Source organism: Melanotaenia boesemani, chromosome 8, assembly GCF_017639745.1.
Source record: "Melanotaenia boesemani isolate fMelBoe1 chromosome 8, fMelBoe1.pri, whole genome shotgun sequence".
Taxonomy (NCBI): Eukaryota; Metazoa; Chordata; class Actinopteri; order Atheriniformes; family Melanotaeniidae; genus Melanotaenia; species Melanotaenia boesemani.
In genome coordinates this window covers 20,924,654-20,951,585 of record NC_055689.1, presented here as the reverse complement: position 1 = coordinate 20,951,585, position 26,932 = coordinate 20,924,654, and the positions used below count along the sequence as shown (strand labels likewise).

The 26,932-nt window shown below is 37.1% G+C and overlaps 3 protein-coding genes across 4 annotated transcripts; 2 read left to right on the top strand and 1 right to left on the bottom strand.

Annotated features, from left to right (window-relative positions):
- Positions 1-9,499: 9,499 nt before the first annotated feature.
- On the top strand, positions 9,500-12,524 carry arf1 (ADP-ribosylation factor 1). 2 transcript variants are annotated; one of them, XM_041991395.1, is made up of 5 exons: positions 9,500-9,630; positions 11,119-11,319; positions 11,418-11,528; positions 11,663-11,787; positions 11,925-12,524. In XM_041991395.1, the coding sequence occupies exons 2-5, from the start codon at positions 11,175-11,177 to the stop codon at positions 12,081-12,083; spliced, it is 540 nt and encodes a 179-aa protein (XP_041847329.1). In that variant the 5' UTR covers positions 9,500-9,630; positions 11,119-11,174; the 3' UTR covers positions 12,084-12,524. The 2 variants fall into 2 exon arrangements, with proteins under 2 accessions (XP_041847329.1, XP_041847330.1); XM_041991396.1 differs by lacking the exon at positions 9,500-9,630 and adding an exon at positions 9,635-9,652.
- Positions 12,493-19,342, bottom strand: c8h1orf35 (chromosome 8 C1orf35 homolog). Its single transcript, XM_041991392.1, has 8 exons — positions 19,209-19,342; positions 17,796-17,946; positions 17,659-17,704; positions 17,488-17,570; positions 16,920-16,992; positions 16,645-16,724; positions 16,431-16,550; positions 12,493-15,054 (listed from the first exon to the last, which is right to left on the bottom strand). The coding sequence occupies exons 1-8, from the start codon at positions 19,303-19,305 to the stop codon at positions 14,799-14,801; spliced, it is 906 nt and encodes a 301-aa protein (XP_041847326.1). The 5' UTR covers positions 19,306-19,342; the 3' UTR covers positions 12,493-14,798.
- A 198-nt stretch (positions 19,343-19,540) lies between these two features.
- On the top strand, positions 19,541-26,898 carry guk1a (guanylate kinase 1a). Its single transcript, XM_041991394.1, has 8 exons — positions 19,541-19,671; positions 19,822-19,970; positions 22,525-22,638; positions 23,746-23,787; positions 23,890-24,125; positions 24,241-24,325; positions 24,417-24,502; positions 25,565-26,898. The coding sequence occupies exons 1-8, from the start codon at positions 19,610-19,612 to the stop codon at positions 25,601-25,603; spliced, it is 813 nt and encodes a 270-aa protein (XP_041847328.1). The 5' UTR covers positions 19,541-19,609; the 3' UTR covers positions 25,604-26,898.
- The last annotated feature ends 34 nt before the right edge of the window (positions 26,899-26,932 follow it).

Below are 26,932 nucleotides of genomic sequence, written 5' to 3'. Positions count from 1 at the left end.
CAGCTGTGATTCTGTTTCAATTGTTTTACTTTTTCTGTCTCTAACCTGATATGTATTTCTTTTTAAATGAGTATGAGATTATAAATGATTGAATTAAGATAAAAAAAAAAATTTTATATTATATTTTTGTCAAAAACTTATGAATTTTTTTGTTGCAAACCATAATGTAAATTAGTATTTTAAGTCAGGCAGCAGTTATACTGCTAATAATTCATAATTCTTAGAGCAAAGCAAAAATTTAAAGCAAGGTCTTGGCCTTGTGTGCGTGTGTGCGTGCGTGCGCGTGCGTGCGTGCGTGCGTGCGTGTGTGTGTGTGTGTGTGTGTGTGTATGTGTGTTGTTTTCAGGAAAAGACCACCATGGTTAATTGAAGTTTGTTAAAGAACTTCCCAATTTCCAGTAACACAGTTAGTAAGCTGTGTGTTCATCAATACCATGTATTCCTGTTTGGTTTGGATTCTTTGCATCTTTCTGCGCAGTAGCTCAACTACCACATGAAATGGGGACACATTTTTTGATTAATTCTAAAAGTTGCATATTTATTGCATAATTTCTGCCTTAATTCCTTAATGAATCTATTTAAGAAAATGTTAAGTATGCCCACATCCATCTGCATCATCATGGACATGTTCAGAGTAAGTGAAATGGCATATATGAATTACAAGGTGACTAGCAGAGAGAGGAGAGGGGTTATCATTAGTAGGGACTGCTGCTGGCCTCTGGTAGTTCCAGTAATTACCTCACAAAGGGTGGTGCTTGCCTTCCCACTGCTTTTCCCACACTGCACTGCAGGCTCAGAATTCCTGTCGGCCCCAGACCTGCAATCTCCTTGGTTTTAGACAGCAAATTACTGACAAGTCCCATTCTTCACAGCACTGTAATTGCTTTTTAGTGCTGTTTTTATTGAGGCAACCCTAACCCTCTTGTCCTTCCCTCAATAAAGGCAAGTGAGGAAGGGGGGTGAGGGGTTAATATAGATGACATTAGTCCCTAATTGGAAGGTCTTGAACCTCCAGAAAGTTTCATACACCTCTCATCACTTTTAAGATGTCTTGCCATTTATTGGATGTATATAACATTTTTTCTGTATCAGATTTGTTTTCTTGTCAATAATCTTTTAAAATTTAAAATTAATAAATTCAACATTTACCCTTAAGATGCATATAGATGTTGTCATGATGGCTTTGAGTTCTCCAGAGAAGTGATATTATTTCACATCCCCTACAAAGTGAGGGGCAGAGCCTTTTGGCTACTCTACTTAAATCACCTCATGTTGTCTTTCCCACCCCTATGCATTACTCTCTCATTCTAATACTTTGTGGAAAAATTTGTCTCCATGTCAATACAAGCTCCAAGCAGAGAAAACATCTCATTATGGGACTTAAAGAGATCCGTAGCATTCCTGGCTCTGTCAAGCTGTTCTTCCTTTCTTCAATATAGTTACTTTCTTTTCACTGAGAGGACAAATTCTCAACGTTCCAATGCCGGACAACCAACAGTTGCCATTTGAAATGAGAAAAAGCGAAAGAATGGAAAACGTCTGAGGGATTAGAGGATCTAAACAGGATAAAGGGATAGGAGATTCTTGGTGTGATCCAGTTTAGTTTGAAAGATGGAGGGTCTTAACAAGGATTTGAGACTTTAGAATGCATTGTGCCATTATTTCCATTCTGTGCAGATTCTGCTAAATTATTTGCTATTTTGCGGCTCTTAAAAACCAATAGTTTCACATCTGTGCAAGCAAAATAGATATTTTGAATCACTTTCTTAGCAGTTAGTAATTATTGATTTGGATAGTTGCTGTTTGTTGTAACTTGACATGTTTGCATTTGAAAGACTCAACATGCTACTTTTGATCAATCTTCTAATAGCATTCAAACTTTTGTCTTTCTCAAGAAACTGATAAAAAAAAAAAAAGCACACGGAAACAAATTTCTGTTTTAATGTCAAAAAGTTGTCCACTTTTATCTAACTCTTTGTCTATGCATCAAGTATCCGGACATGGCGGAGCAGTACAATGTCCTGAGGCTACAGCCTGCAATTGACTCAGGCAGCAACCTAATTCGCTCGTGCCCTTGTGTGTCCATTTCCCTGTCAGTCTGAGCAGGTTGACACCTCTGACCCCATCAAGAGTGTCAAATAGATTGTCAGAGATCTTCAGTAAAGTACAATGACAAGCCCTGTAATGCATTACCACACAAGTGCCAGCCAGAAATGAGAGGCTGTATCTTTCCAGCCTTGAGGCAGACAGGTGCGCCGTCAGACGAGGCACACACACTCAAAGATGAAAGCACCTTTTCATCAAAACAACAACCAGAGTAATGGTGCACTTATATCAGTGCCTACATGTGGAAAATATATTCACTTTTTAAGTTTGTCTTATTAGTTATTTAGAAGAATAAATAATGTAATGATGAAAGAACAGGTACCACTGGATATGTTTAATATGATCTTACATTGTGGTGTTCATGCTTGAATCCAATGTTCAAAATATCACCAAATTTTATTTTTCATTCATTTAAGGATCTTCTTGCACAAGTGAAAAAAAGATTGTTAGCAATAAAAAAAAACACTGTTTTGACAAACTTGGTCGTACCGATAGGTTTGTCACCACAGGGCTTCTCCAAAGGGCCCTGCAGGGCCACATATAATAAATCTGTCAATGTTTTGGATGCTTGATGAATATATCTTGAAAATGCTTTAGTATCAACATCAATAAGTAAAAAACCCTTTTTTCCAAAACTGGATGGAACTAATTCTATGATGCTACATATTTTAGTTTTAGCTTTCCAACTAGTCATCTACCCAAAGGGACAACAAGTTCACACTTTAATCTTTGATGCTTACTCCAATGGGATATAGTTGGATTAAAACAGGGAGCAGGGGTGGGCCAAACCTTAATAAACTGTATACACAGCAAACATGAATCTACTTCAAACCAACCCACTGGGAAAGACAAGAAAGTCTTTCAAAGACATACTTTTATCCTTGCTATTGTTTCATCTTGAAATGGCTCATCCTCACTAACCATGTGGACGCCTGATGCAAGTTTCAAAGAGAGAGCAGCACATATAGCTTCAGATAACACACCAATAAAAAAAAGCTTGTTTTGTTCATAGGTGATGATGCAATATCCTGTTCAGTACAGGTCATGAGAGGGTGCTTAGGACTTGTCGAGAAATAGACTATGGTAACCTCACGTCCAACCAAGTCATCCTTTAGGAAATCCAGTTCCCTGGCATGGACGTTGTGTTCCATGTGTACCCACACACCTTGCCAGTATACCCACATCCCTCAAGCAGACGATTCCCACTCCTAATACATTGCCCCTCCCGTACCAGAGGGCCCCATGTTTATTCTGAGGAAGTGCTTCTTTGAGGAGCTTGTCTCACCCATCTGTCACGGATTTTCCAGAACATCTCCCATCAACACCACTGGCTCCCACAAATACAGTTCCAATTGTGATTAGATTGATAAAAAGAGTCACAAATGAAAAAAATAAAATTTTGAATTACATTGAATTACACACCACTGCCTTAAAATAGAATTAATAGACAGTAAAGGAATTATTTGTGGCAACAGGAATTGAATAAATTATAATGTACATGAAGGTTCTTGGTCAAAGCTGACTTTTTTGCCAAACATATCTTCCATTTACCTTTTCATGTTGTTAAATACCAGTCCCTTAAAGGACCTCTGTCATTCTTTCTATATATTCTGTGCTTTTAAAATACTACACAATCTTCATGTAGTAATACAGAATTGGTCATTTTCGTACGTACCCAGGGCGGAGTGCAAAATGTTATGTAAATCCCCTTAGCGACCTTTTCAGGGCACCGACAATCGGCATACAAAGGTGACTGGCAGGCGACACTGGTACACATTTATCCTTTTGCCCCTGCCTGTCTTTCTCTATAGCGCCCCCTACTGTGAGAGGCGTGGGGTAGGGTGCCCAGTGGCATTTGTTGCCAATGGAAGAAGCCAGCATGGACCCTCTCATGGCAACGATGCAGGTCGTTGTAATAATGTTTGGTTTGTTTTCTGCTTCACACTACCTTTGGGATTTGGCCCGCCCTATAATCCAGTACATGAGACGCAGAGGGAGGCATCCCATGCCTGTCCATCCAAGTTCCAGCCCTGCTTAGCCCAAACCAGCTCCTTTGTATGACTCACATAGTGGTCTATTGGGTGCCCCAGGGCCATTTCATAATTTGCATCTATTATCACAATAATTATGATTACTGAAAACCTCAAAACAAAACCCCCACTTGTAAAGTAAGTTGTTAACATAACGTGAAGGCATCTGGAACTGCAGACAACATATTTCCTATGCATAAAAACATATGCATGGACACGCACTCTTTCTCTATGTTACTGTTTCACACACACACATACACACACTTACACACCAGCATTCCCAAGCCCCTTACTGAGCGTTTTTATCCTTGCTAGGCCTCGTCTCAGAGGGGAGTCAGGCCCCTACTGAGACCTTACCCACTTCCTACTGCAAAGCATGCTTTACCCCTTGGCAGCCCGCTTCCATTCATAAATATGCTCTCAGTTTATAAATAATAAATATACTTTGATTTTACCAGACCTGACTCAGAAATTTTGATTATGCCTCATAAAAGATTATGTAAACCATATTCCCATCTTTGATTTGTACAAAAGTATATTTTCTTTCAATCAGGTGCTACTTGTTTGACAGAGTTCTCTAAATTCTACTGTAGCAGTCCCCCATGAGGCCGTGGCCCCCCAGGTGGGCATAAGAGTTCTAGGGACACATTTAAATGAATAAAGAGGGGATTTTCTTAAAATATTTAACCCAAGGAAAAAAGAAGGAAAAAAAAAGTGTGGTCAAGTGCGCCTGCGTATTTGCGTATGTGTGGGAGAAAGTTGTTAGGCGTGTACACCAGCGGTGCCATAAAAATTTGAGTTTGTGTGTTTGTGTGTGCGCTAATAGAGAGGGGGTGTGCATGATATATACACCCCCCCTACTGTCCTATCTCTAGTCGTCTATCCACACGTCACAACTGTCAGTATCTAGTGAGATATGAAGCTGAAAAGGAAGAAGATCAGGAGCCCCTTAAATGGATATTACCGCTGGGTTTGCCTGTGGAGTATGATGGATTTAGCATTATCTCCAGGATTTATACTGTACCTTTGCCTCACTACATGGTACGTAAAAATGCATAAGCAATTTTTAATTGAAATCTTTCAATGGGATGGGAAAGAAATTTGGTATAAGGATCGTTTGGTTGTATTCCTGCTTTATATTTCTTATTTTAAATCCAAATCTTGATCTGAGAAGAAAAGAATGACTGTGTACTGCAGATACTTTTAGAGAATATTATTTTCGACCTGAAACTATTTTTTTCAGGAAAGGATCAAGATATATGAACCAACTGAGGCATGTAGCAAAAGATATGCAAGTTAGAAAACATGAATTTGAGAGGTTTTTTTTTTTTTTTTTGATGCAACTCAACACCTGCAGCTGTATGCTGACTGAGCAAAGACAAGAATGAGGGGTCAGATTTTTCTTTTTTTTTTTTTTTTTTTTTTTTGTTTGTTTGTTTTTTTGGACGGGAGGAACTCTCCTTTTTAAAAGTCAACCTTTGTGGTCTGACTTGCAAGCTTTTTACCAGTGAGAAACAGCAGATCTAAATATCGTCTTTAGCTGATTTCATTCGCTATGAACAAGCGGAAATGCTTTCATACACTTGTTCTTGAGATGATAAAGATGCGTGTTCCTCATGATAAGAATTTTAAAACGGTGAAGGGAATTAAATACACAAATTAGGACTTAATTACAATTCTGCATTAAGAGGGTCAAAACAGAAATGTTTGCTCAACAACAATCAACAATGTGAGCTCAAGCCTTGTGAACACAGAGGACCACAACAACTAAACATCCTGTTATGCTTAAAGAAAACCAGTTTATTCATCCAATTTCTTATCATTCGTTTTCTATCTTTGTGTCTTTTTCAAACAAAATTGGTTTTGTTGAGAACTTTCATGTGCCAAAGTAAACTATTTCTGCACAGAGAGATTTTGGTTTGTTAACTGCTTCCCACCAAACACCAAGCGTCCACAGACGTTGCTTTAATGGTTAAATTATGTCAGACCATCAGAGCCTTTCTGTAGCTCAAAAAATACATTGAAGTTTAAGCATACGTCCAACATGGACCAGATTTAGACCAAAGTTAACCTGAGCTAGGCACAGTTAGTGACTTTTGGGCAAAAATAAAGAATTAAGTGTTTCAGGAAAATCACAAATATATTTTAGTTTATTTATTTAGTTCAAAATGGATTTTTAGATTTTACTCTATGAAACAAATTAAATTTCAGTCTCAGATTAAGTGCCTGCAGCAGCTTCATAAAATAATCTGATCTAATCAATCTATCTATCTATCTATCTATCTATCTATCTATCTATCTATCTATCTATCTATCTATCTATCTATCTATCTATCTATCTATCTATCTATCTATCTATCTATCTATCTATCTATCTATCTATAGATTTATCCACATGTTCTAGTACAATGTAAGTTTTCTCTAGGTGGATTGGGGATAGAGAAATTCCGTTGTCTCTATTTGTGTATGGACAGTGGAGCTTATATATAAAGGTCTTTTCCACATCATGAAAAAGATGTCTTTTCACCTTTCACTTTTCAACCAAGTCACAATGTTGATTAGCTGTTGGGCAGTGCCATCTTTTCGGTGTCTTTTCAGTGGGTTGCTGGTTATGTGGTGAATGTAGACTTAAAGTGCAGATTTTTAATTCTAATTTAAATGTTTTAAAAATCAAATTAAAAGAAATTGTTATCTAGAATTAATTCAGGAGTAAAAGTAACCAATAAAACAAAGGTAGTTAGGCTGCTGTTCATTTAATTTATTAATATACACCTAAGTTTAACAATGCCTGCCAAACATGAAAATAAACATGTAAAATAACCTGAGACAGTGGCCATTTTTGGCTAATGAGTAGGTTACACAACAAAACAGATTCATTTCACATTCACTTGTGATAAGCGCCATCAAGATGGGAAGGGATTTTTATTTTTCTCCTTCTTCAGTGCACAATATCATTAAGCAATTCATCTGAAGAATTTAAAATCATTATTCATCAATAGCAGAAAAAACCCACACAGACTTGGGATTACTGTTGGAAACCTTCGTCACTATTTAAAAAAAATGTAGATAAAAAATATATGTAAACCCTGCCCAGAGGCATCTGGGATGGACCATCATGCAGGAGAAATGCATTGACGTGGCCGCTCTCCAATAGGGAATATGTGGAAAGTTTTTTAAACAAATAATGCAACTATGAACTACAAGAAAAGTGGGATAAAACACCTAAACATGTCATTGCTTGGCACTGAAAATTGAGTATTTATTAACAGATTAAATGGCTACTTTTTGTACTATGAAAGAAAAGCCAAATCAGTGAAGTATTTTTATTTGTTTATTTTGATTACAAGCTGTCTGGAGGTGATTGTAAGTGTGGCAGGCATCCGAAGTGAAAAGCTCTCAATGTGAATCAAACAAAGAAACAAAAAAGTTTATCTGAGTGAAATATTGTAGATGGTCAAATTTTGATACTATTGCAAATAGAAAAAGAAAAGAAAAAAAATGTGCTGGAAGAAGCTGCATGGTGAATTCCAAAGTGTATTCCTCTTTGTTGTCTGCACAGATTCAGGTGAAAGTTGACTGGACATGCATCACAGCACAGATGCCCCAGAACAAATGCATTTCACCTTCCAAACTGGATGTTTTGAAAGTAAAAGAGTTCAATTTTCTGCAGGGGCAGAGTTAGTCGTTTGATCTCAAACATCTCGACTCGATCAAATTGCATTTCACTGCTGAAGGTAAAAGAAAAGGCAGAAAGACCCACAAAAAAGATATAAAGCATTCAACAGGAGAACACACATGCTTAGGTGATATCCATGTGTTTAAAGCAGTTATTACTTGCAAAATATGTTTCATCAAGTGTCAGCAATAACAATTTTGACATGAAATTTTACTTAAAGTAATCCTTGTTTAATCATATTTCAGTGAGCTGTCATTCCTAAACTCTTCCATCAGGTTTGGATGTAAATATCCTAGATTTAAAGCTAAAAGTCAACACATTATGGTTGGAATCAAAATACAGCTGTAAATGGAAAATATTATTTGGTTTAAAAAAAAAGCTCGAACAACAAGATTTTTTAGTGTTCACATATTTCAGGACATAACTGTATATCAGATAAAAATAAAAATAATGTGAACAACTAACCAAAGTGAGACGAAAACATTGTGTCTTGAATAAAATGCAACCTTTGATTCAAAATACTCTATTTTCTTAACCACTCAGCAGCATGTTTTATAAAGCACAAATACTTTATAGTACAATTTTTCACAATATGCTCTGTGTCACTAGCTGTTTGGATAAAGACAATATTTTTAAATGGAAAAAGAACAGATTACCATGTAATTATTTTTTTTTTGTTTGTTTGTTTTTTGGGGGGGGGGGGGGTGTAATTGCAGCAGTGTTGAAAATATTAAATAATTTCTCAAGAAAAACTGAAACTTGAGTGAAAACACGATATAACTTTACAGAATAAGTCAAATGTGTAAACCCACAAGAAAATAAAAAAATGCTAAAATAATTACCTTCCACTCATTTTCATAACACCAAGGAAATATGCTGAAAGTGATCTCTCCAGCATTCAGTGGGGAAAAAACCATAGATTATGGAAGCAGAGTGAGATGGCATTATGAACCTTCACTGTGTGGTCCTTCATCTTTCATACCCTCCTGTTGCTCTTCTAGTCTTCTCTCCTCCTGCTGCCCCCTCTGCTGGGGTTAGCAGGGATAGTTGACCCTGGTTAAATTTCAGCTGTCCCAACGCTAAAATAATGTGGAAGGAGCTAAGTTTGAAAACAAATTACTTTGACAGATGTAAATGAATACAAATGTTTAGAATGATAGTCTACATACCATCAGGCTAGAAATGTTAGGACAGTGTGTGAGTTGTAAATAAATACAGAACTGACACTGCATAGAAACCTGTTTTGTTGAAAATGCAAACATCAAAGAAAAATGGGGTGGAGATATGTTTGGAGCTGTGTTGGCCAGCATCTTGTCTTCAGAGCGATCTGTGGATGTTTGGAGCCCAGCTGGTATTGTTTTGAAAATAAAAAACAGCTTGCCTTTTATTTCTGATGGGTTAGGTTTCAGCTGCTAAAAAGTGCAAATATCCATTTTTCTTATCTTTAATTTCACAATAGACCAAATAATTTCAGTAAAGGGTTGTCATGGACTGCAGGCAAACTATTTTGTCACACAGTTTTCAAAGAGCCATTCTGTAATACAGGACTGTACATAATTTTTCAGATATACCAAGAAATTCTAATTTACATTATCTGTACAGAGCAAGAATTTCTTTGTATGTTTCTTTCTTCTTATTTTCTTTATTAAACACAGTAACTTTGGGCATTGTGGTGCATGCAATTCTTCCTTCAACCACAGGGGGCGACTCATCAAGGTCTGTGATCGCGGAAGTTAAACTGGACCTCTGACGTGTCAAATTGTCGCCATTTTCTTGCGTAAAAGGAAACGCCTTGAGGCAGAGAACCACACCAACCGTGTAAGTGGGAAACTTTAACGAAGTAAAGAGTCCTTTTTAAATAACCACTTTAATTTATTATATTCGAACACAAAGCCATTATGTTTTTACTAGCAAATTTGCATTGTGCGTGGCTGCAGTTACATAATGATAGAAATGGAGTGATTTATTACTGATATTTAGCGGCTAGCCAGTCTTTCTGTACTGGCAAAGCTATCCTTGGCTTGCATTTAATGTCTTTCTTCTTTTTTGTCCACACTTCTGTTTTATTTAGTTTATACGAAAATATTGATTGATGTTATAAGTGTCAACCATTTGTTAAAATGTTTTTTTAATGACTTAGTCGTACGATTAGTAGCATTGCAAAATATCAAGCTAACGTAGGTTTGTTTACGTAGTTGAGCAACTTTCAGGACTGCAACCTGGTAAGCAAAATGTCATAGTGCTCCAGGCCAGTAACCACCTTGCATTTAAACTTGTGAAACCAGTGATATATAAATCGATAGGTTATATTTAAAGGTACAAATATTTTGTTAAAGGTTAATTGTAAACCGTATATGTGTTGTCAGCATTGCGTCGCTGTGACTTTAGCTTGCCATCGGCTACATTTTATATATACATGTCATCTAGCTAGATAACTAATTTATCTGTTTATTGAGAATAAAATACGTATAGAGCAATGAAGGCGAAGGCCTTTATGGTGTGTATGCTTCCCATCTAATAAACTTCAGCAGTTTAAAAGTAATGGCGAACTAAAACTAAATTAGCTCTGTAGCTAAGCATTGCAGTTCATTTGTGTGTTAGCACCGTCTGCACTTGCACTGAATAGAATAAATATCAAACAAATACAGGTAATGAAAATATTAACTCTAGTGTCCAAAATCCGTATTGTAAACAGTTGAAATACATTCTAATCATGAAGAAAATCAGTGGCTCTGACTTTTAACTTTGTCAAAGTTTGTCTGAGGCTACTCTTTAACAGAAGATACAGCTATCTCTGAGGTATTGATTTTAGTAAGAAAAAAATCTGTCCAGCTGATAGTTTCTTATGGACTAAAGATAAGGACACTAAAGTTAGGTGGTATTGATGCATGACATTAAGTGAATGTTTTTCAAGGGTATAGAAGATAATTTTCTGTAGAGATAAGATACCCAGGTCGCAAGTGACAATTTAATTACTTTTTGTAAATGCATCGTGCCATGTCTGATGGTGGCTGGTACAAGCTTCGGCACCCATGCAACCCTGAGTTCCTTTAAGCAAGTATCTAAATGGATTGATGTTTTGTGTATTGTTTGAAATGAAGCAGGAGGTATATATTAGATAAGACAGTCACATTTGGCATTTTCTCTAAGAATTACTGGGAGGTTTATCATACTTGTTGCAGACTTCTTTTTTTTTTTTTTTGTCCTTTTTTGTTTTTAAATGAACTAATTGACTAATTTTAGCTCCACTCGTGTCAACAATCCATTTATTTTTGATGCATAACAACTGTTTTTGTTTCTCCACAGGTTTTTGAGGTTTATTCTACTTTCCTTGTCAGAAGAAGGTTCCATCACCAGCCACCATGGGGAATATGTTTGCAGGGCTCTTTAAAATGTTTGGAAAGAAGGAGATGAGGATACTCATGGTGGGTTTGGATGCTGCAGGAAAGACCACCATTTTGTACAAGCTTAAACTTGGAGAGATTGTGACTACCATTCCCACAATAGGTGAGGTTTTTGTTTTGTTTCTTTTTAACATCACCCTTGTTAGCCCATCTTTCTTAGAATTATAGTCTTGTTTACTGCTGTTGGTGTTTTCCCCTCAGGTTTTAATGTAGAGACGGTAGAGTACAAGAACATCAGTTTCACAGTGTGGGATGTCGGTGGTCAAGACAAAATCCGACCACTGTGGCGTCACTACTTCCAGAACACACAGGGTAATTAATTTTCTTTTTACATTTTCTTGAAAGTAAATTAACCCTTTGTACATTTCTAATGCTTTGTATTTTCAAGATGTATATTTGATATTTGGGTGTTATTTATTCATTTTATTTGTTGTCACTTGCGCCAGGTCTCATCTTTGTTGTGGACAGCAATGACAGAGAGCGATGTGCCGAGGCCCGTGAAGAGCTCTTGAGAATGTTGGCAGAGGACGAACTGCGTGATGCTGTGCTATTAGTGTTTGCCAACAAACAAGTGAGTTATTCAAATCTTTAAAAGCAGATGGATTTTAAAAAATAGTTTATCCAAATTTATGTTTTTTCTGTAAGCCTCCCTGTTTCATAAAAAAAAAGTCTAAATTTAGGTTTGTAATTATTTCTTCTTCTTTGTAGGACCTTCCAAATGCTATGAATGCAGCAGAACTCACAGACAAGATGAATCTTCACTCACTGCGTAACAGAAACTGGTACATCCAAGCAACCTGTGCCACCACTGGAGATGGTCTCTATGAAGGACTTGATTGGTTGTCTAATCAGCTCAAAAACCATTAATAATTAGAGCATTTCAAATACTAATCTGCTGCACCCAAACCTTGCTCTTACACTTAAGGTTAACAGAGTTACCCCATACTGGAAGCGGCCCTCACCTTAGTTTTGATCACATGTATATGGGCCAGTAGTTGTGGTGATCTATACTTGTAAAGCTTTTCCTATCATGCTTTCTTATTTGATGTAACTAAATAAATTTGGTAATTGGCCTTTTTTATTGCACTCTTTAAAATTCTATTATAGTTACGCTCTTCCTGGCTGTCAGGCAGCCATGCGTGCATTGAATAAATAAAAGGGAGGAATGGTATTCACCAGCACATTTTAGCCCCAGGACATCAATGCAATCCAGTGACTTTTACAGTCAGGTACTGTAGAGAGTGATCTTTGAGGGGCTTTTCTTTAAAAAAAAATAAAAAAAAAAACAATTATACACTGATGCACTACTAGCAGCTACTACGGTGACTTACCAGTAACTAGTAACAACCCTGAAATGTACATTTGGTGCACTGGGTTTAATTGTCTTTGCTGACATCACTCCTGTCTGTGAACACTTTAGCTATTGTTATAGAATATGTTGCAGTGAATTGAAATGCTGCAGTGGCCACACACCTACCTGATCTACTGCAGTTGAATGGACAGTGAATTGGATTTTTTTTTTTTTGTATTTTCAAATCTCAGGTTGATCATGTGTTGCCTTTGCAATACTCCATGGTGTCATCTGTTGGTCTTTAAGGGCATGTATCACTTCTGGGTTTTTACATCATCAGGCAGCCGAGGAACCATTACCCCACTGAGTACTTATTTCTGTAGCTTTACACTGTTTTTTTTTCTGTGTACTGTGAGAGGTAACTGACGTTTTTTTTTTTTTTTTTGCTAAAGCCTCTAAGCAATTTCTAACTTATTATTCAACTCGATGTGGGAAATATCATTTTGATAGCAATACCAAAATCAACTATCTTTAAGTGCCATCATCTATAGTGTAAACATGAGGCCATTCAAATGCCTTTTTATCCAGACTACATTGCCTCTATTTTTCTGGGATTTATTTCTAAAAGGTGTGGGTGTTACTTGTTGCCGGTGCATTTGAATATGTTTGCCTGTATGTTGCAATAATACGTTTGTCACTGTTTCTGTAAAGCTTTTGATTTGTGTTTGGGGGAGGGGGACACTTCAATTAAAGTGATTGGATAGAAAATCTTTTGAGAACTAGTTTTTATTGTGTACACTCTGATTTACAAATTAATTTTAACAGGTTTAATGATGGTTGTGTCCTCCAGTTTAAGGTTCTAAAATTAGATAAAACAACATAAAACAACGATGTAATGGCTGGATAACCCAACTTAACCAGCATTTAGATAAAATTGTTTAATGTGGTCCATAAAAAAAAAACTCAGTTTTTAATCTAAAATGTTATTTACAATCCAAATGAAATGTTTAAACTTAAGAGTAATGATTAGACTTAAAGAAATCAAGAAATAGGCCTAATAAATGCAACTTTACATTAAATGACCCAGGAAGAAATGATACCCTAAAGTGGTGAAACCACCCAGCGCAGAGGTTAAAACAGTTACGTGGACAGCACACCCTGCTCCACTCCGTTAGGACGGCATTCCTACAGGTTGATTAGGATGCTTTGGCTAATGCAGCCAAGCCTATAAAACATGGCAGGAGAGTATGGTAGCAGTAGAAGCCGAGGTAGTTTGAGTGTTGGGCACCTCATAGGGTGGCTTTGTCTGACCTCCACTCCTGCTGCTTCATCAGCTTGGTTTGTGTGTGGCGGGCTAATAGTACCCGGCCATATAAAAAAGAACCAGTCTGGTGTTTTGCACTCTATGAATGCTTTGCGCCTTTTCTTTGTATACCCCCCAGGTGCCAGCCTGCAGAATCCCCTCTTTCAGACCAATTCAAGGCAAATGCAAACACTGCACTCTATTACAACCGGTGGAGAGCATTCCAATGGTATCACAGCAGTCAGGGAGCTGAACCTTGACTGATGAAGGATTAAGGAGAGCTGGTATGACTGAGAAAAGAAAATGACCTGAGGTGGTGAGAAGTGCAAGGGGTACAGTGGGATAGAAGATGTGCAAAGATGAAAAAGGCAACAAGTAGTGTATTTCGGGTGTTTTTCAACAAAAACCTAAAAGAAACAGTTCATCGACTATAAATACAATCTAGTGATTTTTCTACAATGGAAAATTGGGAACTGTACACATAACTGTAAACCTTTAATTAGCTATGTCATATAAGGAGTCGTGATCACTTGGCGTAAAATGTGTGACTTTCAGTAAAAATCGTAGGGCATACAAAAAGCAAGGTCTTCTTGTTTAGCAAGAAGACCTTGTCAGATCAATAACCGTCACTGGGGACTAGCATTTGAGAATATAATCAATCCATTAACTCTGCAAGATACCTCATCTTTTAAATCAATATGATAAAAAAAAATTACATGATGAATGTGGTAATTTTAGATTTAATCATAAAACAAGACTGGTCACAGAAAACCCCAAATAGCGCAATATACACCGATGTTAATATCGAATGACCAACTTATTGTGTGAATTAGTTGATACATGAGCCTAAAACCTGTCCCACTGCCTTCTCGCCAGCCACAGTCCGCCTGGCTGTCCAGGGCAATTGAGGCCCTCATGGCTGGTCAGGCTGCAGTAGAGTGCTCTGTCCGCATAATGCAGCTCTGAATTGATTGGGGGGAGAAGGACATTAGTCGTCCGAATCTGTGTCGTGGCGCCGCCTGTGGCTTTGTGTGGCACCAGCAGGGGCCTTCTTGTGGATGGCAGGGTTACTACGAGTAGGAGACCCCCCATCAGAGGAGTCTGTGTCATGCCTTTGCTGTCGTTGATGGGGGTGGGAAGGCTGCCGCTCGGCCTTTGCTCCCCCCCTTGAATGGCTGTCATGGGGTCTGGCTCCACTCTGACTATGGTATGATGGATTATGATGATGATGCTCCTTTCTGTGCCTGAAAAGTAAAAGGAAGCAGTCAATGAGTGGGGTGTGGTGGGGCTCTGATGAGAGAAGCTGCCGCCATGAACTTTACGGTGACATCCACAGAAAATGCTAACAGATAGCTATGTGCATGTAACTCTACTGTTTGGACAAAGTTTTGTTACAAGACCTTGCATGAATACACCTGTATGTAGCCATCATACTGTATGCTAAGTGTACCATATACTTAACATAAATTGTACACTCTTCCAACTTTCAAAAATGATTAAAAACATATTTAATCTGTCTCCCCTTCTTTCCTGCCTCTCATATACACAGGACTAATCCTAAATTATGTATTCATGTACCTCAAACTGAAACAATAATTGCTCTGGATTTTGTGTAGAATAGTGTCTTAGCGCCCTCTAGTGTTAGCATATTTAAAGCAAATCTCCAGGCTTAATTAGTGCTGTTGTGCTACAGATGGACTCAAAAACATTAACATATACATTTAGTCTGGATATGTCTGGACAAGACCACAAACTTTAATTTTAGTTCCCTAAATGAATTAAGGTTATAATTATACATTAATTACATCAGCGATGAACACTGAAGATCTTTTGTTACTGGAAGCCTTTGGAATCTACATGCTTTCATTTTTTATAGGTATGTTGTATTAGTCAAGCCATTCTATTCCTTTTTTAAACTTGTTTCTTTTCTTTCTAGTATATAAACATAATTTCACATTTCAGAACTCTTTTGTTAAGCCTTTCTACCCTTGGGGATTAAAAAAAAAGAGTTTACACATTAGACACATTATTTACTGTATGTGCTGTGGTGAAGTCATCTCTTTGTAGTAGACTTTGATAATGATCTGCTTACCATTTGGATAACATCCCTCATTTGGCTAGACATATGTGAAGGGATCTTTGTTCCTCATCTAATCATCCATCACTGCTTGTTATAATTTTCATCCAGACCCTTTTATGCTGCCAAATTTAGTGTGCCCTTTTTTTCCTACAAATGTACCAAACTGTGGCTACTCCAAATGTTCCTGCTGTTGCATCTTGATGATTTAGTTTTGTTTTTGCAGCCTTAAGATGACTTCACAGCATCAACTTCTGCTTACAGACACTACAGCTGGAACCAACTGCAAATCTTTTACCTGTTTAACTGATTAATAAACTATGAAATAATAACCCACAACTGCTTGTTTGGTTCATTAAAAAGTAAGTTATGGGTATGAAAGAGATCCAGTTCTTCAACGCTTCCTTTAATTGGAATGTTGAAACAAGTCACATCAAAAAGCTTTGTCTTTAAACCCATTTTCTTCACATAACAACCACTTGAATAAGTTTAGGTAAATGTCTAAAATAATAAAAAAAAAATGGTTTTAATGACCAAGCCAACCTTTTTTTGTTGTCATCCGACTCAGAGGAGGATGAATCTCTTTTCCTTTTCTTCTTTTTTTCCTTCTTTTTCTTTTCCTTTTTGCTCTTTTTCTCTTTCTTTTTCCTTTTGCTCTCATGCCTACAGAGACAAATAAAGGTTATAAGTCAGCAGAGGAAAGATAAAAATCTAAGATGAATGTTCTTATGCATCATGGAAGATCATGCATGTTCACCTTTGTTCCACCTCTTGTTTTTCAACCCTCTCAGACGATGTTGCTGCGGAGGTTTCTGGATGACCCTCTGTCTTGTGGTGCTGAACAGAAAGTAAATCTTGAATATTTGCATTAAGTTAGAGATCTAATTAAATACATGGCCACAATGAAATACTGTCACTCCTGGTGTTATTTACATATCAGATTAGACAATTAAAATGTTGTGGATCTGCATTATCAGTATTGCATTTTTTTTATTCTGTAATATTTAACAACTGAAAAGGCAAAAAACTTACTGTAAAAACTGGCAGGCCCATTTTAGCCACCTCTTTTTCTTTCTGGGACAGAATCATCTTTCGTGACCCTGCACTTAAGATGGAAACATTAAAAAGAAACACTTTACAATCATAGTTCATTAAGATAAGAATCTCTGTTCTCAAAATCCAAATAATAGTCCTTTATCACATGTTGTTTACCCTGAACTGGATTACCACCCCAGGACCTTAATGAACTGAAATTCTGAAGTTGGTGGATATTCTTATTTCTAAAATGACACATCTATGAATAAATGACAAATGTAAAATATAAAAACCAGAATTTATGAGCACCAGACACGACTGCTTTACTTCATTTAGATGAATATATCTTAACGCATGTCACTGTTAACATGACACCAATTGTGATTGTGATATTTTACAATGACTTCTATAAATATTTTCATATGGTGTGTATTTACAGTGTAGGTGGCTCAAATATCTTGCTTTTTGGACTTTATTTTAATCTGTTGATTGGTTTTTTTGTGCCAAGGTTGAGAATATTTAAAACATATTGGTTTAATTGTGACATTAATAGGAAGCTAATAACCTGGAGCTGCCCAAGCCTGATATACGATCCACATTCCTCTCTTCACCATCAGCTTCTTCCCTCCTGCACACCTCTACTAGGTCCTGGTAAATTAAAATAAAAGTCAAATCATTCTGCCGTTTTAATAGTGAGTGATTTTTTTCAAAGATATTTACCAGATAAGTCACATACCTCTTTGGTCAAACCAGTTGGCTGTCTCTTTATATTCTTGTGCCCCCTAGATTGAGAATGGTGAGGGTAAAGGGGTTATTTTGATGCCTTAATCTTATAATGTTATAGAACATACTTTTATGGAAAGGTATACATACAGGGCAGCCATCATTGCCTCTTCTTCTGCTGCCCTGACAGCAGCAAGTTCATCATCCTTTGTAAAAGCTGCACCACCTTTTTTGTCTTTTGCATACCATGTCAGATCTTTGTTTTTCTGCCATCGTCCTACTGGTGCCATCAAAGAGTTTCCTGGAAACAACACACAGAAAAAATCTGATGGTTAGGAAAGAATAGGTCCAGAAGGTAAACGTTTCTGTACAGTCTGATTAAGTTTTTACTTCAAGGAATTATATTTATCTATAATTAACTGTTTCTTCCTGAATGTGGTTTTCTAAAAAATCCTGCTCAACTTTACCTGGTAAATTAAAACCAGTCGACTCTCATGCTGCACGATAAATATCTGAGAAAAAAACAGTGTGCTTCTTTGTAGCTTTTAATTTGCACGTACATAGTTCAATAAGACTTAACCATGAAATAAGTAAAAAATAAAGTGCTCTCACAGTAAGACTATGTCACAAACTGATTTGTTATCGTTTTATCTAGAACACACAAGTTTTAAAATGTTGTTAAAACTACCAGCCCATAACAACCTGTGTCAGCAAAAAGATCTTTAAGCTGAGTCAAATTCAGCTTTACTGACAATTCTGCAGCATGCACAGGACAAAAAGAGAATTGAAATTACGGTTCCTTCCTTTCTTGTGGATTCTTAAGGTCTGAGGTGAAATCAATAGGCTAAAAGTTCTTATCTTGTAACAGTGGTGTGTGTGTCAGCCTGGCTTAATCCAGTGTCCAGATTTCTTCCCAGGAAATGTATGCAAATGACTACAAATTTAACAAGACAATGCCTCATGTGGATTCTTAGCCCTACAAATATCTTGTATTGTTATTCAACTGAAAATTAGATTTAACAGGATCATTTTGTGTCGCATCCTCGTCTCTGACTCACGTGATGCTCAAATTTCACATTTTAACTTTGCTGCTGACCGGATCTAAACAGTACAACTGGTTCTCTCATCTACAGTGTTAGCCACAACATCTACTTAAATGATTTCCCGAAATATAACTCCCCTAGCAACTTGTGTAACCCTACTTTTGTTAACCTTTTATGTCGCATCTCTACTGGCTGCTACGTAGCTTTTGCTCTAGTTTGACATGCTGACTTGCTGGCAGGGGTGAGGGTACATACAACGGAGAGGCTACGCGTGTCTGTTCATAGAGGAGGCAATGAAAGTGGGAACCTGCTGTGTGAAGGGTGGAAAACAGAAGAAATTTTAACTTAATAAAACAATCCAGACTTTTGTAATGAGGAACTCCACATCAAAAGGTAGGGAACAGGTGCATTGGCCAAAGTTTGTATTAGACAGCTGTTTTGAGTATCTTCTTTCGCTGCTTTCTTGCTCACTCTTTGGTTAGCTCTGATAGCGGACATTACAGCAAGTGCTTTCACTTACCAAGATAATTTTCTCTGTGTTTATCAACTTTCACGTCATTCCAGTTGAATTGGTCTTGGCCCCCTCGTACGCCCCCAGATCTCGAAGAACCAAACATGTTTGTTTGTTTGTTAAGTCGGAGATAAGAGAAAATCGACACACTGTTAGCGCAAGCAGCTAACTTTAGCCACGCGAGCTGCGCGATTGGTCAGGCCTTGGGCACACGTTCATCCGGGGAGTTCTGCGGCAAGTTTAACTTCCCAGTGTTGACGAAAGCAACGCGCTTCCTGGTGGTGCTATTTATTCTGTACAGTAATTTTGCGTGTTATTTCCAGAAATACCCTTGAAGAGCAAAAGAAGTGGTTGGGTAAAACAGCGATAGGTCATCTCCTGTAGCTGGAGTTATAATACGACTTTTGTAAATGTGCCTCGTCGTGTGCATGTTTATATCGACAAGAAGAAAGATATTGTTGCTTGTAGAAAGGTATATAAAAAATAAATATACACGTGTTTTTTTTTTTTTTTTACTATTCTATTGTAAAGTTAATGCTAATAAGACTTCCTCTTTGTCGGTGTTTTGTCGCGCGCATTCTCGACAGTCTTGAACGTAACGTGTCGTTGTTTTGGCCCGCAGTGATGACGTAGGCAGGACATTTTTCTCTAATGGCTCTCACAGCAAAATCGCAGAGCAGTGGAGGGAGAAAATCCCCCGGAGACGGTCTAAAAGGATTGGATTAACGTCACTTCTGATGTACATGAGACATTTTGCCAGGCTATTTTCAGGTAGGAATGAGGATGTTTGTCTTTTCCGCTCTTCGCTATGTTTTAAATGTTTGCTGTACCACGGTGTCTCGGGCTGTCATTCATTTCTGGACTAATTGTTTCCACTGCGCTGCAGCAAAAGATGATGTTGAGTTTGAGCAGCAGTTTGATCGTTAGTATCCAAGTTTCTTGTTGATCGGCACTATTGCAGACAAACAATGTATATAGCACCAATTATTGCCTAATAATTTAAGATTCCTGCTTTACACAGCACTGTATACATCAGGAAATAAAAGTTTCTTTTTTTCCCCTATATACCAATCAAACATTAATAGGCTTACCATGATTAGATCTGCACCATAGTCCTTTTTAAAGTAACAACTTTATTTTACTCGTCAATTTTCAAAAATCAAACATGGATATAAGATGTCTTTCACAAATTTTTGCATTTCTGTCCTCCATGATTTATGCTTACACCTTCAAAACATGAAGTCATCATATTTGTGCAAATCATGACATTTTATTTCTCCCAACTCTCGGTCAAAGTGATAAGACAAGACAACTTCTGGAAGTTGGGTCTTTAGCTTGATAAATCTGCTATAGTATTATTGGCACTCATTACACGTTTAAAAATTAATGTAATTAAATGGTGTTAGATTTGATCTTAAAGCATGAGTGAGAATGTGGAGCTTACACGGTTTGGCTGAAAAAGATGAGAACTAGTTGAACACCACCATATCACTTTGGTTTTGATGGTAATTTGAGCTAACACTGCCTCTGATTTGTTGTTGCATTCAGTCTTGCAACAGTAATGATGCTGATGTGGGAAAAAAAACCTTCAACCAAAATACTAGCTGCTTTTTTTTCCTCTCTTTTGAACCATTGAATTGTTGTTTCAACACTGATCTGTCTTCTAAAACTTAATAGATTTCACATGACTCAATTTTTTTCCAGCAAATATTGATCACATGAGGCTTATTGGCCATGGTTGAAGTCAAGCATAGTGTGGCTTTCAATGAGTGTCAGCCTGGGATTGTTATCTCACATGGCTCTCATTTCCTGCCATGCAGCTCCCTCTTAAGCAGGAAAGGTGGATCCTGATGTAGTTGCTCAATCGTGTCTCTGGAATTTTAAGGAGCTTTGTCATTGAGATTTAAAAAGAAGTTAAACTTGTAGAGCATGTTTAAGTTGGCTTGATTTTTTTTTTATCTTTATTTTCAGTATCAGATATATGAATTAATAGTTTTCTATATAATATAAAGAAATGGTTGTATCCCATTGGTTTGAAAACCTTGTTGTGGGTGTTTTGTAAACATACAAGAAGCATTATATTGGACTCAGTCATTCACTTCGGGGGTGTGGTGAGTTAAAATTCTCAGTTGGGGTCCTTTTGTTTCACAACCCTGAAACACTTGCAAATGATGTTTACAGAAATTGTCAACAGGTTTAATTTACATAGCACTTTTCTATTGTTGTTGGCACCTCAGAGTGCTCCTACACTAGAAGCCTCATTCACCCTTTCACACACACACTTTCATCATCACTTTTCTACAGTTTTACAGGCTACACTGTGCTTTTTTCTATCACACACTCACCAGTGAATGTTTTGGAGAACTTGAGGTGACTTGCTTAAGGACACTTCAACATACAGGCTGATTTTCTTTCCTTGCAATTTGCTGCATATCATCATATTTAATGGATTACTTAATGTTTGTCATTCTTGGACTTAGACTTGGACTACCCAATTGTGTTTCAAGAAATAGGATTCTTACCAGTAATAATGGTCTATTTTAGTTCTTTACTTCAGCTTTTTTTTAGTATCTTAATAGTTTTGATAAGTGTACAAAAAACGAAAGTGACTGGAGAGTAGAAGTAGCCCTGCCTCTTACTCTTTCCACAAACTGCTTTCATATTCAGTCCCACCCCTTGACACGCATTCACACCCTCCCTGTTTGCTTGATTTTCTTGTGCGTCTGAGCTCAGTGTGTTTTGAAGAAGAGTAGGGAGGAACGCCACCAGCATTACTTTCTGTTTTGCTTGAGCAGCCTAATTAAAACCTTTGTGAGTAAAATATATTGTTGATAGCAGGAGAAATATGGCATCGTTTTACATTCTTGGCTAAAGAACTTTTCAAGTATTAATGGTTGTGTGATTCAGCTTTGGGGAGTTGTAAGCTGAATTTTACTTGAAAGTGTATTTTGTGTACTTAAATGTTTTTTTAAAAAATAGTTTTTTCCTCTTAGCTTCCTGCAGTTCCGCTCCTTGCTGCTACCACATGCAGAGTAAGATTCTGTAATTGGTAACTTAATTAGTGTTTTTAGCAGCTCCACGATAACTTTGCAGCTTGCAGTTGACTCCCTTTTGTTTTTCCTAGTTTTATTTTGCTGCTTCTCCCTCTGGACCATTTATTGTTTGTGTTGTTAAGCGACCGTCTTTCTTACAGTCTTGTCTGTGTCTACTCTGTTTTTGCTTCTGTGGTGACTCATGTAAGATTCCAGTGATGATGTGGCATTCCTCCTGCCTCATATACTTGTTTCCTATAGTGAACTGCAGTATTTCTCCATCTCTCTTTCAGCTATGGCTGGACCCAGGCCTGTGGTATTTAGTGGCCCATCGGGGGCAGGAAAGAGCACCCTGCTGAAGAGGCTTCTGGAAGAATACAACAGTGTCTTTGGCTTCAGCGTGTCTCGTAAGTGTGTCACGCTGTGTGTCCTCAATAATATATTGATAATCCTGACCACTATCGTCAGTATGTTCTTGACATCAATTTTGACATTATTAAGATTTTATGTTGCCTTGAAGAAGCAGTTGACCTGTAAAATGTCATTAAACAGTTTTAAAAATAACAAAAAAAGATTAGTTTTTAAGATATATATATATATATATATATATATATGTAGTTCTGTGCAAACATCTCGAGCCACTTGTAATCAGTGTCTTAAGCAATTATTCCCCAGTCTTTCTGAAGGCCTATTTAACATTTCTTATTTTCCAGTGTGGTCATTGTACTTGGCAACTTTCAAATTAATTTGGTGTGCTGTCAAGCCCCTTAACACAAGAATTATTCACAGATAAAAAGGGAACCTAACTCAAAGAATGAACCAGTGTGTCAACACATAACAAACAAATTAGCAAAGAACCCATTTCAAGTAGCATCTTTAGGCTTTTTGTTATGAGTCCAGCAGACCTGACACAGAGATTAATCTGGCCCCTTATCTGCTGTTTTCATGAAGTTTCTTCAGAAATGGCTTCCATGAAAGGGTAGCGAGTGTCTTAAGCCAAATAAAATGACTGGAAACAGAAGAAAAATATGGTATGAGTGTCAATAGTTATGATGGAAGGATGAATCTTCCCAAGAACTTGGACTTCAGCATTACTAAAGCAGAGTGTGATCATCATCTTGACAGAAAAGAAAACCCAAAACAAAACACAGCCAGCATGTAAAGAAGAGCCTTGAAATGTCCTTCTTCCCTGCTTACAGAAATGGCATGGAAGCTTATCTAAGTCAGGCTTGTGTGGAAGAACAAAGCTGGTCAAAACAAATATTGACTCTCAAGCTAATTTTGTTTTATGTTTGCACATGCTTCAATGAATTGCTGTACAAATTTCCTGCTTTTTGGAAATGTATAATAAATGAGGGGTGTCTCAGGGTTTCTGCACAAGATAATTTTTTTTACTGATCTTATGCATAACTTTTCCACAATGATGCAGTTTTCTGTTAGTGATTAATAGATTAAGAAGTTGGTGCAGCTTTAGATTTAAATGAAGTAATACAGACTCTTTTTGCCTTTCTTAGATACAACAAGAAATCCTCGACCTGGAGAAGAAAATGGCAGAGGTACATCATGCAACTTCTCTCTTTTTGTCACTACCGGATCTCATCCTGATACAACGGCTGAGTTGATTTATATGTACACTGACTCATTTTTTTGACTTTCAGACTACCATTATGTTACACGGGAAGAGATGCAGGCAGGCATCGACAATGGCGATTTCATTGAGAATGCAGAGTTTTCTGGAAACTTGTACGGGACAAGCAAAGCCGCTGTGCAAGCCGTCCAAGCCAAGAACCTCATCTGTATACTTGATATTGACATGCAGGGTGTGAAGAACATCAAAAGGACAGACCTCAACCCCATATACATTTCAATCCAGCCACCATCTATGGAAGTTCTGGTGAGCATAGAGGAGAATATGTGTCACTGAGTCCACCAAGCAAGAATTCGTAAGTGGGTCCTGTTAATAATTCTGATAATATGTCTGAGTGGTCTCTGTGGGTTTTTTGTTTCAGGAAAAGCGTTTAAGAGAGAGAAAGACAGAGTCGGAAGAAAGCCTTCAAAAGCGTTTACATGCAGCCAAGGTGGACATGGAGTTTAGTAAGTAGTTGTGGTTTGCTGTCATCAGTTCAGAGCTGAAAACTAGAAAGGCATTTAAAATTTAACACAGCATGATTTTATCTCCCTCTAGGCAAAGAAGCCGGTGCGTTTGATGTCATAATTGTCAATAATAATTTGGAGGATGCATATGGTAAATTAAAACAAACTCTTCTTGAGGTGAGTTAGTTTTGCAGAACATTGTTTTTGTACATGAGATAATAACACATGAAGTAAAGCATAAATATTTCAACACGTGTTTGTGCTGTGATTCAGCTAAAGTGGGGTCACCTAACAGATCTGTTTAATTCCTCTTTCAGACAGAGCTTGTCCAATCATAGCTCAGCATAACAGATTTATTTCTCCTATCCTGTCATAAAGCCTACTTCTATTCCTGGCCATCGAGTTTAGCACTACAGTTAAACTGGAAATGGAAAAAAAAATAATATCAGCAGATCAATTTCAATTTTCTTTACCAGACTTTATCATTTTAAAAGCATGAAACATTTTTCTCACATGTCTAGATTTGTTTTTCTTATTCAGACAGGCTTATGTTACATCATGTGCTTGTGTTAACTTTTATAGCAGGGCTTAACTGCTCTACATTTCCTACTTGGGTCATCACCCACTTGGGATGAAATCATTTATTATCAAGCTAAACTAAAGCCTAATATTAGCTTTCGTAGCTTTATAATTACCAAGTAAACACAACAGACATGCCTTTTTTGTAAGAAAAAGTTACTTTTTTTATACAAGTGTCAGAAAGAGGTGCTCTTTAGGCTCTAAGGAGATGAGGGGAAGAAAGATGTATGACAGGTACTGTGGTTTGTGAAACATAAGCTGTAACCAACAGATATCAAAGCACACTGCTTTGCAAAAATGAAAGAGGCTTTAATGAATGGGCTCAGTGCTAATCTGTTTCCATTAACAACTTTGATGAAGGCATGTTCAAACAAGTCTTAGCTTACACACACTTGGCTGGTGTCAACTGCCAAATAAGCAGAGATCATTATCACATGTGCAGAGAAGGAAGTTGTCTATTTGAACAAGGAATTAATACCTTTAGGAGTAGTTAATTTGTTAAGAATAAGACTTATGGAAAAATATTTATGTTAAAGTTATGCTTAGAATATGCAGTGGTCAAGCATGTTCTTCAACTTGCAGCAACAGTGGTCTTTAAAAGTTTTGCAGGCATGTTTTTGACCTCGTAGAATATTATTATTTTTTTTTTCCTCTTTGTAGGAAATTAACAAGGTGAAGAAACTCAGCCTGTCTTCATAGAGAGCAGCCACATCCTGGAAACTTTTAACCCCGTTCAGCCACTCCTAACAGAACAACCGACCTCCATTCCAGTCATGTACATTCCCTCAGATGGTGGTCAGTGAAGCTCAGAGAAAATACCTTATTGCGTCAACAAATCTGAAGGTTTTACACTGTGTAGAAGTAGTTATTACTGAAGCAAAACTTTTTTTTTTTAACTTGTAAAAATTGTTTTTAGATATTTTTATTTTGACATGTATTAAGAAAAGATACTCCACTAATTCTTACTTGAAGCTTGACTGGTATGGTGTGCTGGAAACTCTGTTGGACAGAGTTCACGGCAGACGGATGCTCGCTCACCTCCCCCAGAGTAGTACAAAGGGACAGTAATATGACTCATTCCATCATGTTGTGGACAAACTGGTTTTTCAAGGGTATCAAAAAGCACATTCATTTAAGGTTCTTGTTTTGTTTTCTATCTTGCATGTATGGTGACGTACGTTATTCACAGACTGAGATGTGTTGCTGACTATGAGTTTAAAACTGAAACTCAGCTTTGGAAAATCTGTTGGCTCTCATCTTTTAAGGGGTACATGCAAATCAGCTGTACTTTCTAAATAATAGTCCTCTGTTAAATTTAATGTAACATATTAACCATATATTACATTTCACTTTTGTTATCTGGATTTTGTTGTGCACAAGATTAAATTCCTCCATTAAGGTAGAAAATTTCCTTTGAACAAAACCATGCAACATTAACCTCACTTAAAAATATGGCTTTTTTTGGATGTGGGTGGGGAATAGTATACAATTAAACTGTCTACTTTACAGTTCTATAACTTTTATATTGTTTAACATACTCACTTTGCAGCTTCACCTGTACAGTAAAATGACATCCAGTGGACTGCTTCCTTCCAAAAATCTATTGCCTAGAATAAAGCACACAATAAATCTAATTAATCTAATAAAAAAAATATTATATACACAATTTATGTGTAAATTGCCATAGTTTTCCACATAAGATTTTCAGTTTTCTGGATATTAAAATGACTGGAAATGTCGTATTCAGACACCTTGTAACATTCATTCCTTTGTGCAGAAATGTGCTGCTGTTGCCAGTTATTATTTAAGTTGTCCACTTTAATATCGCAGTTGATATTACATGCCTGCAGTCCTCTGATTTGCTATTTATAACTTTACCAGCTCTTATGAAATGTGCTTGTGGAAATCTGTTGTGTATTTCTCAAGTGCATTTAATGTTTAATAGTAATGTGTGTGCATTAAAACTTTAATAAAAACCTTACAGCACAAGACTATCATTTGTGTGCTATAGAAAGAAACTATAGAAAC

Bases quoted from the DNA above. Each gene is read 5' to 3' on its own strand.
- arf1 (XM_041991395.1), top strand. From the start codon at position 11,175: ATGGGGAATATGTTTGCAGGGCTCTTTAAAATGTTTGGAAAGAAGGAG. The intron at 11,529-11,662 runs GTAATTAATTTT...CACTTGCGCCAG, and splicing joins CTACTTCCAGAACACACAGG to GTCTCATCTTTGTTGTGGAC. The intron at 11,788-11,924 runs GTGAGTTATTCA...TCTTCTTTGTAG, and splicing joins TAGTGTTTGCCAACAAACAA to GACCTTCCAAATGCTATGAA.
- c8h1orf35 (XM_041991392.1), bottom strand. From the start codon at position 19,305: ATGTTTGGTTCTTCGAGATCTGGGGGCGTACGAGGGGGCCAAGACCAA. The intron at 17,571-17,658 runs GTATGTGACTTA...TTAATTTACCAG, and splicing joins CAACTGGTTTGACCAAAGAG to GACCTAGTAGAGGTGTGCAG. The intron at 15,055-16,430 runs GTTGGCTTGGTC...TTTACTTTTCAG, and splicing joins TCGGATGACAACAAAAAAAG to GCACAGAAAGGAGCATCATC.
- guk1a (XM_041991394.1), top strand. From the start codon at position 19,610: ATGTGCCTCGTCGTGTGCATGTTTATATCGACAAGAAGAAAGATATTG. The intron at 22,639-23,745 runs GTAAGTGTGTCA...TGCCTTTCTTAG, and splicing joins CTTTGGCTTCAGCGTGTCTC to ATACAACAAGAAATCCTCGA. The intron at 24,326-24,416 runs GTAAGTAGTTGT...ATCTCCCTCTAG, and splicing joins CAAGGTGGACATGGAGTTTA to GCAAAGAAGCCGGTGCGTTT.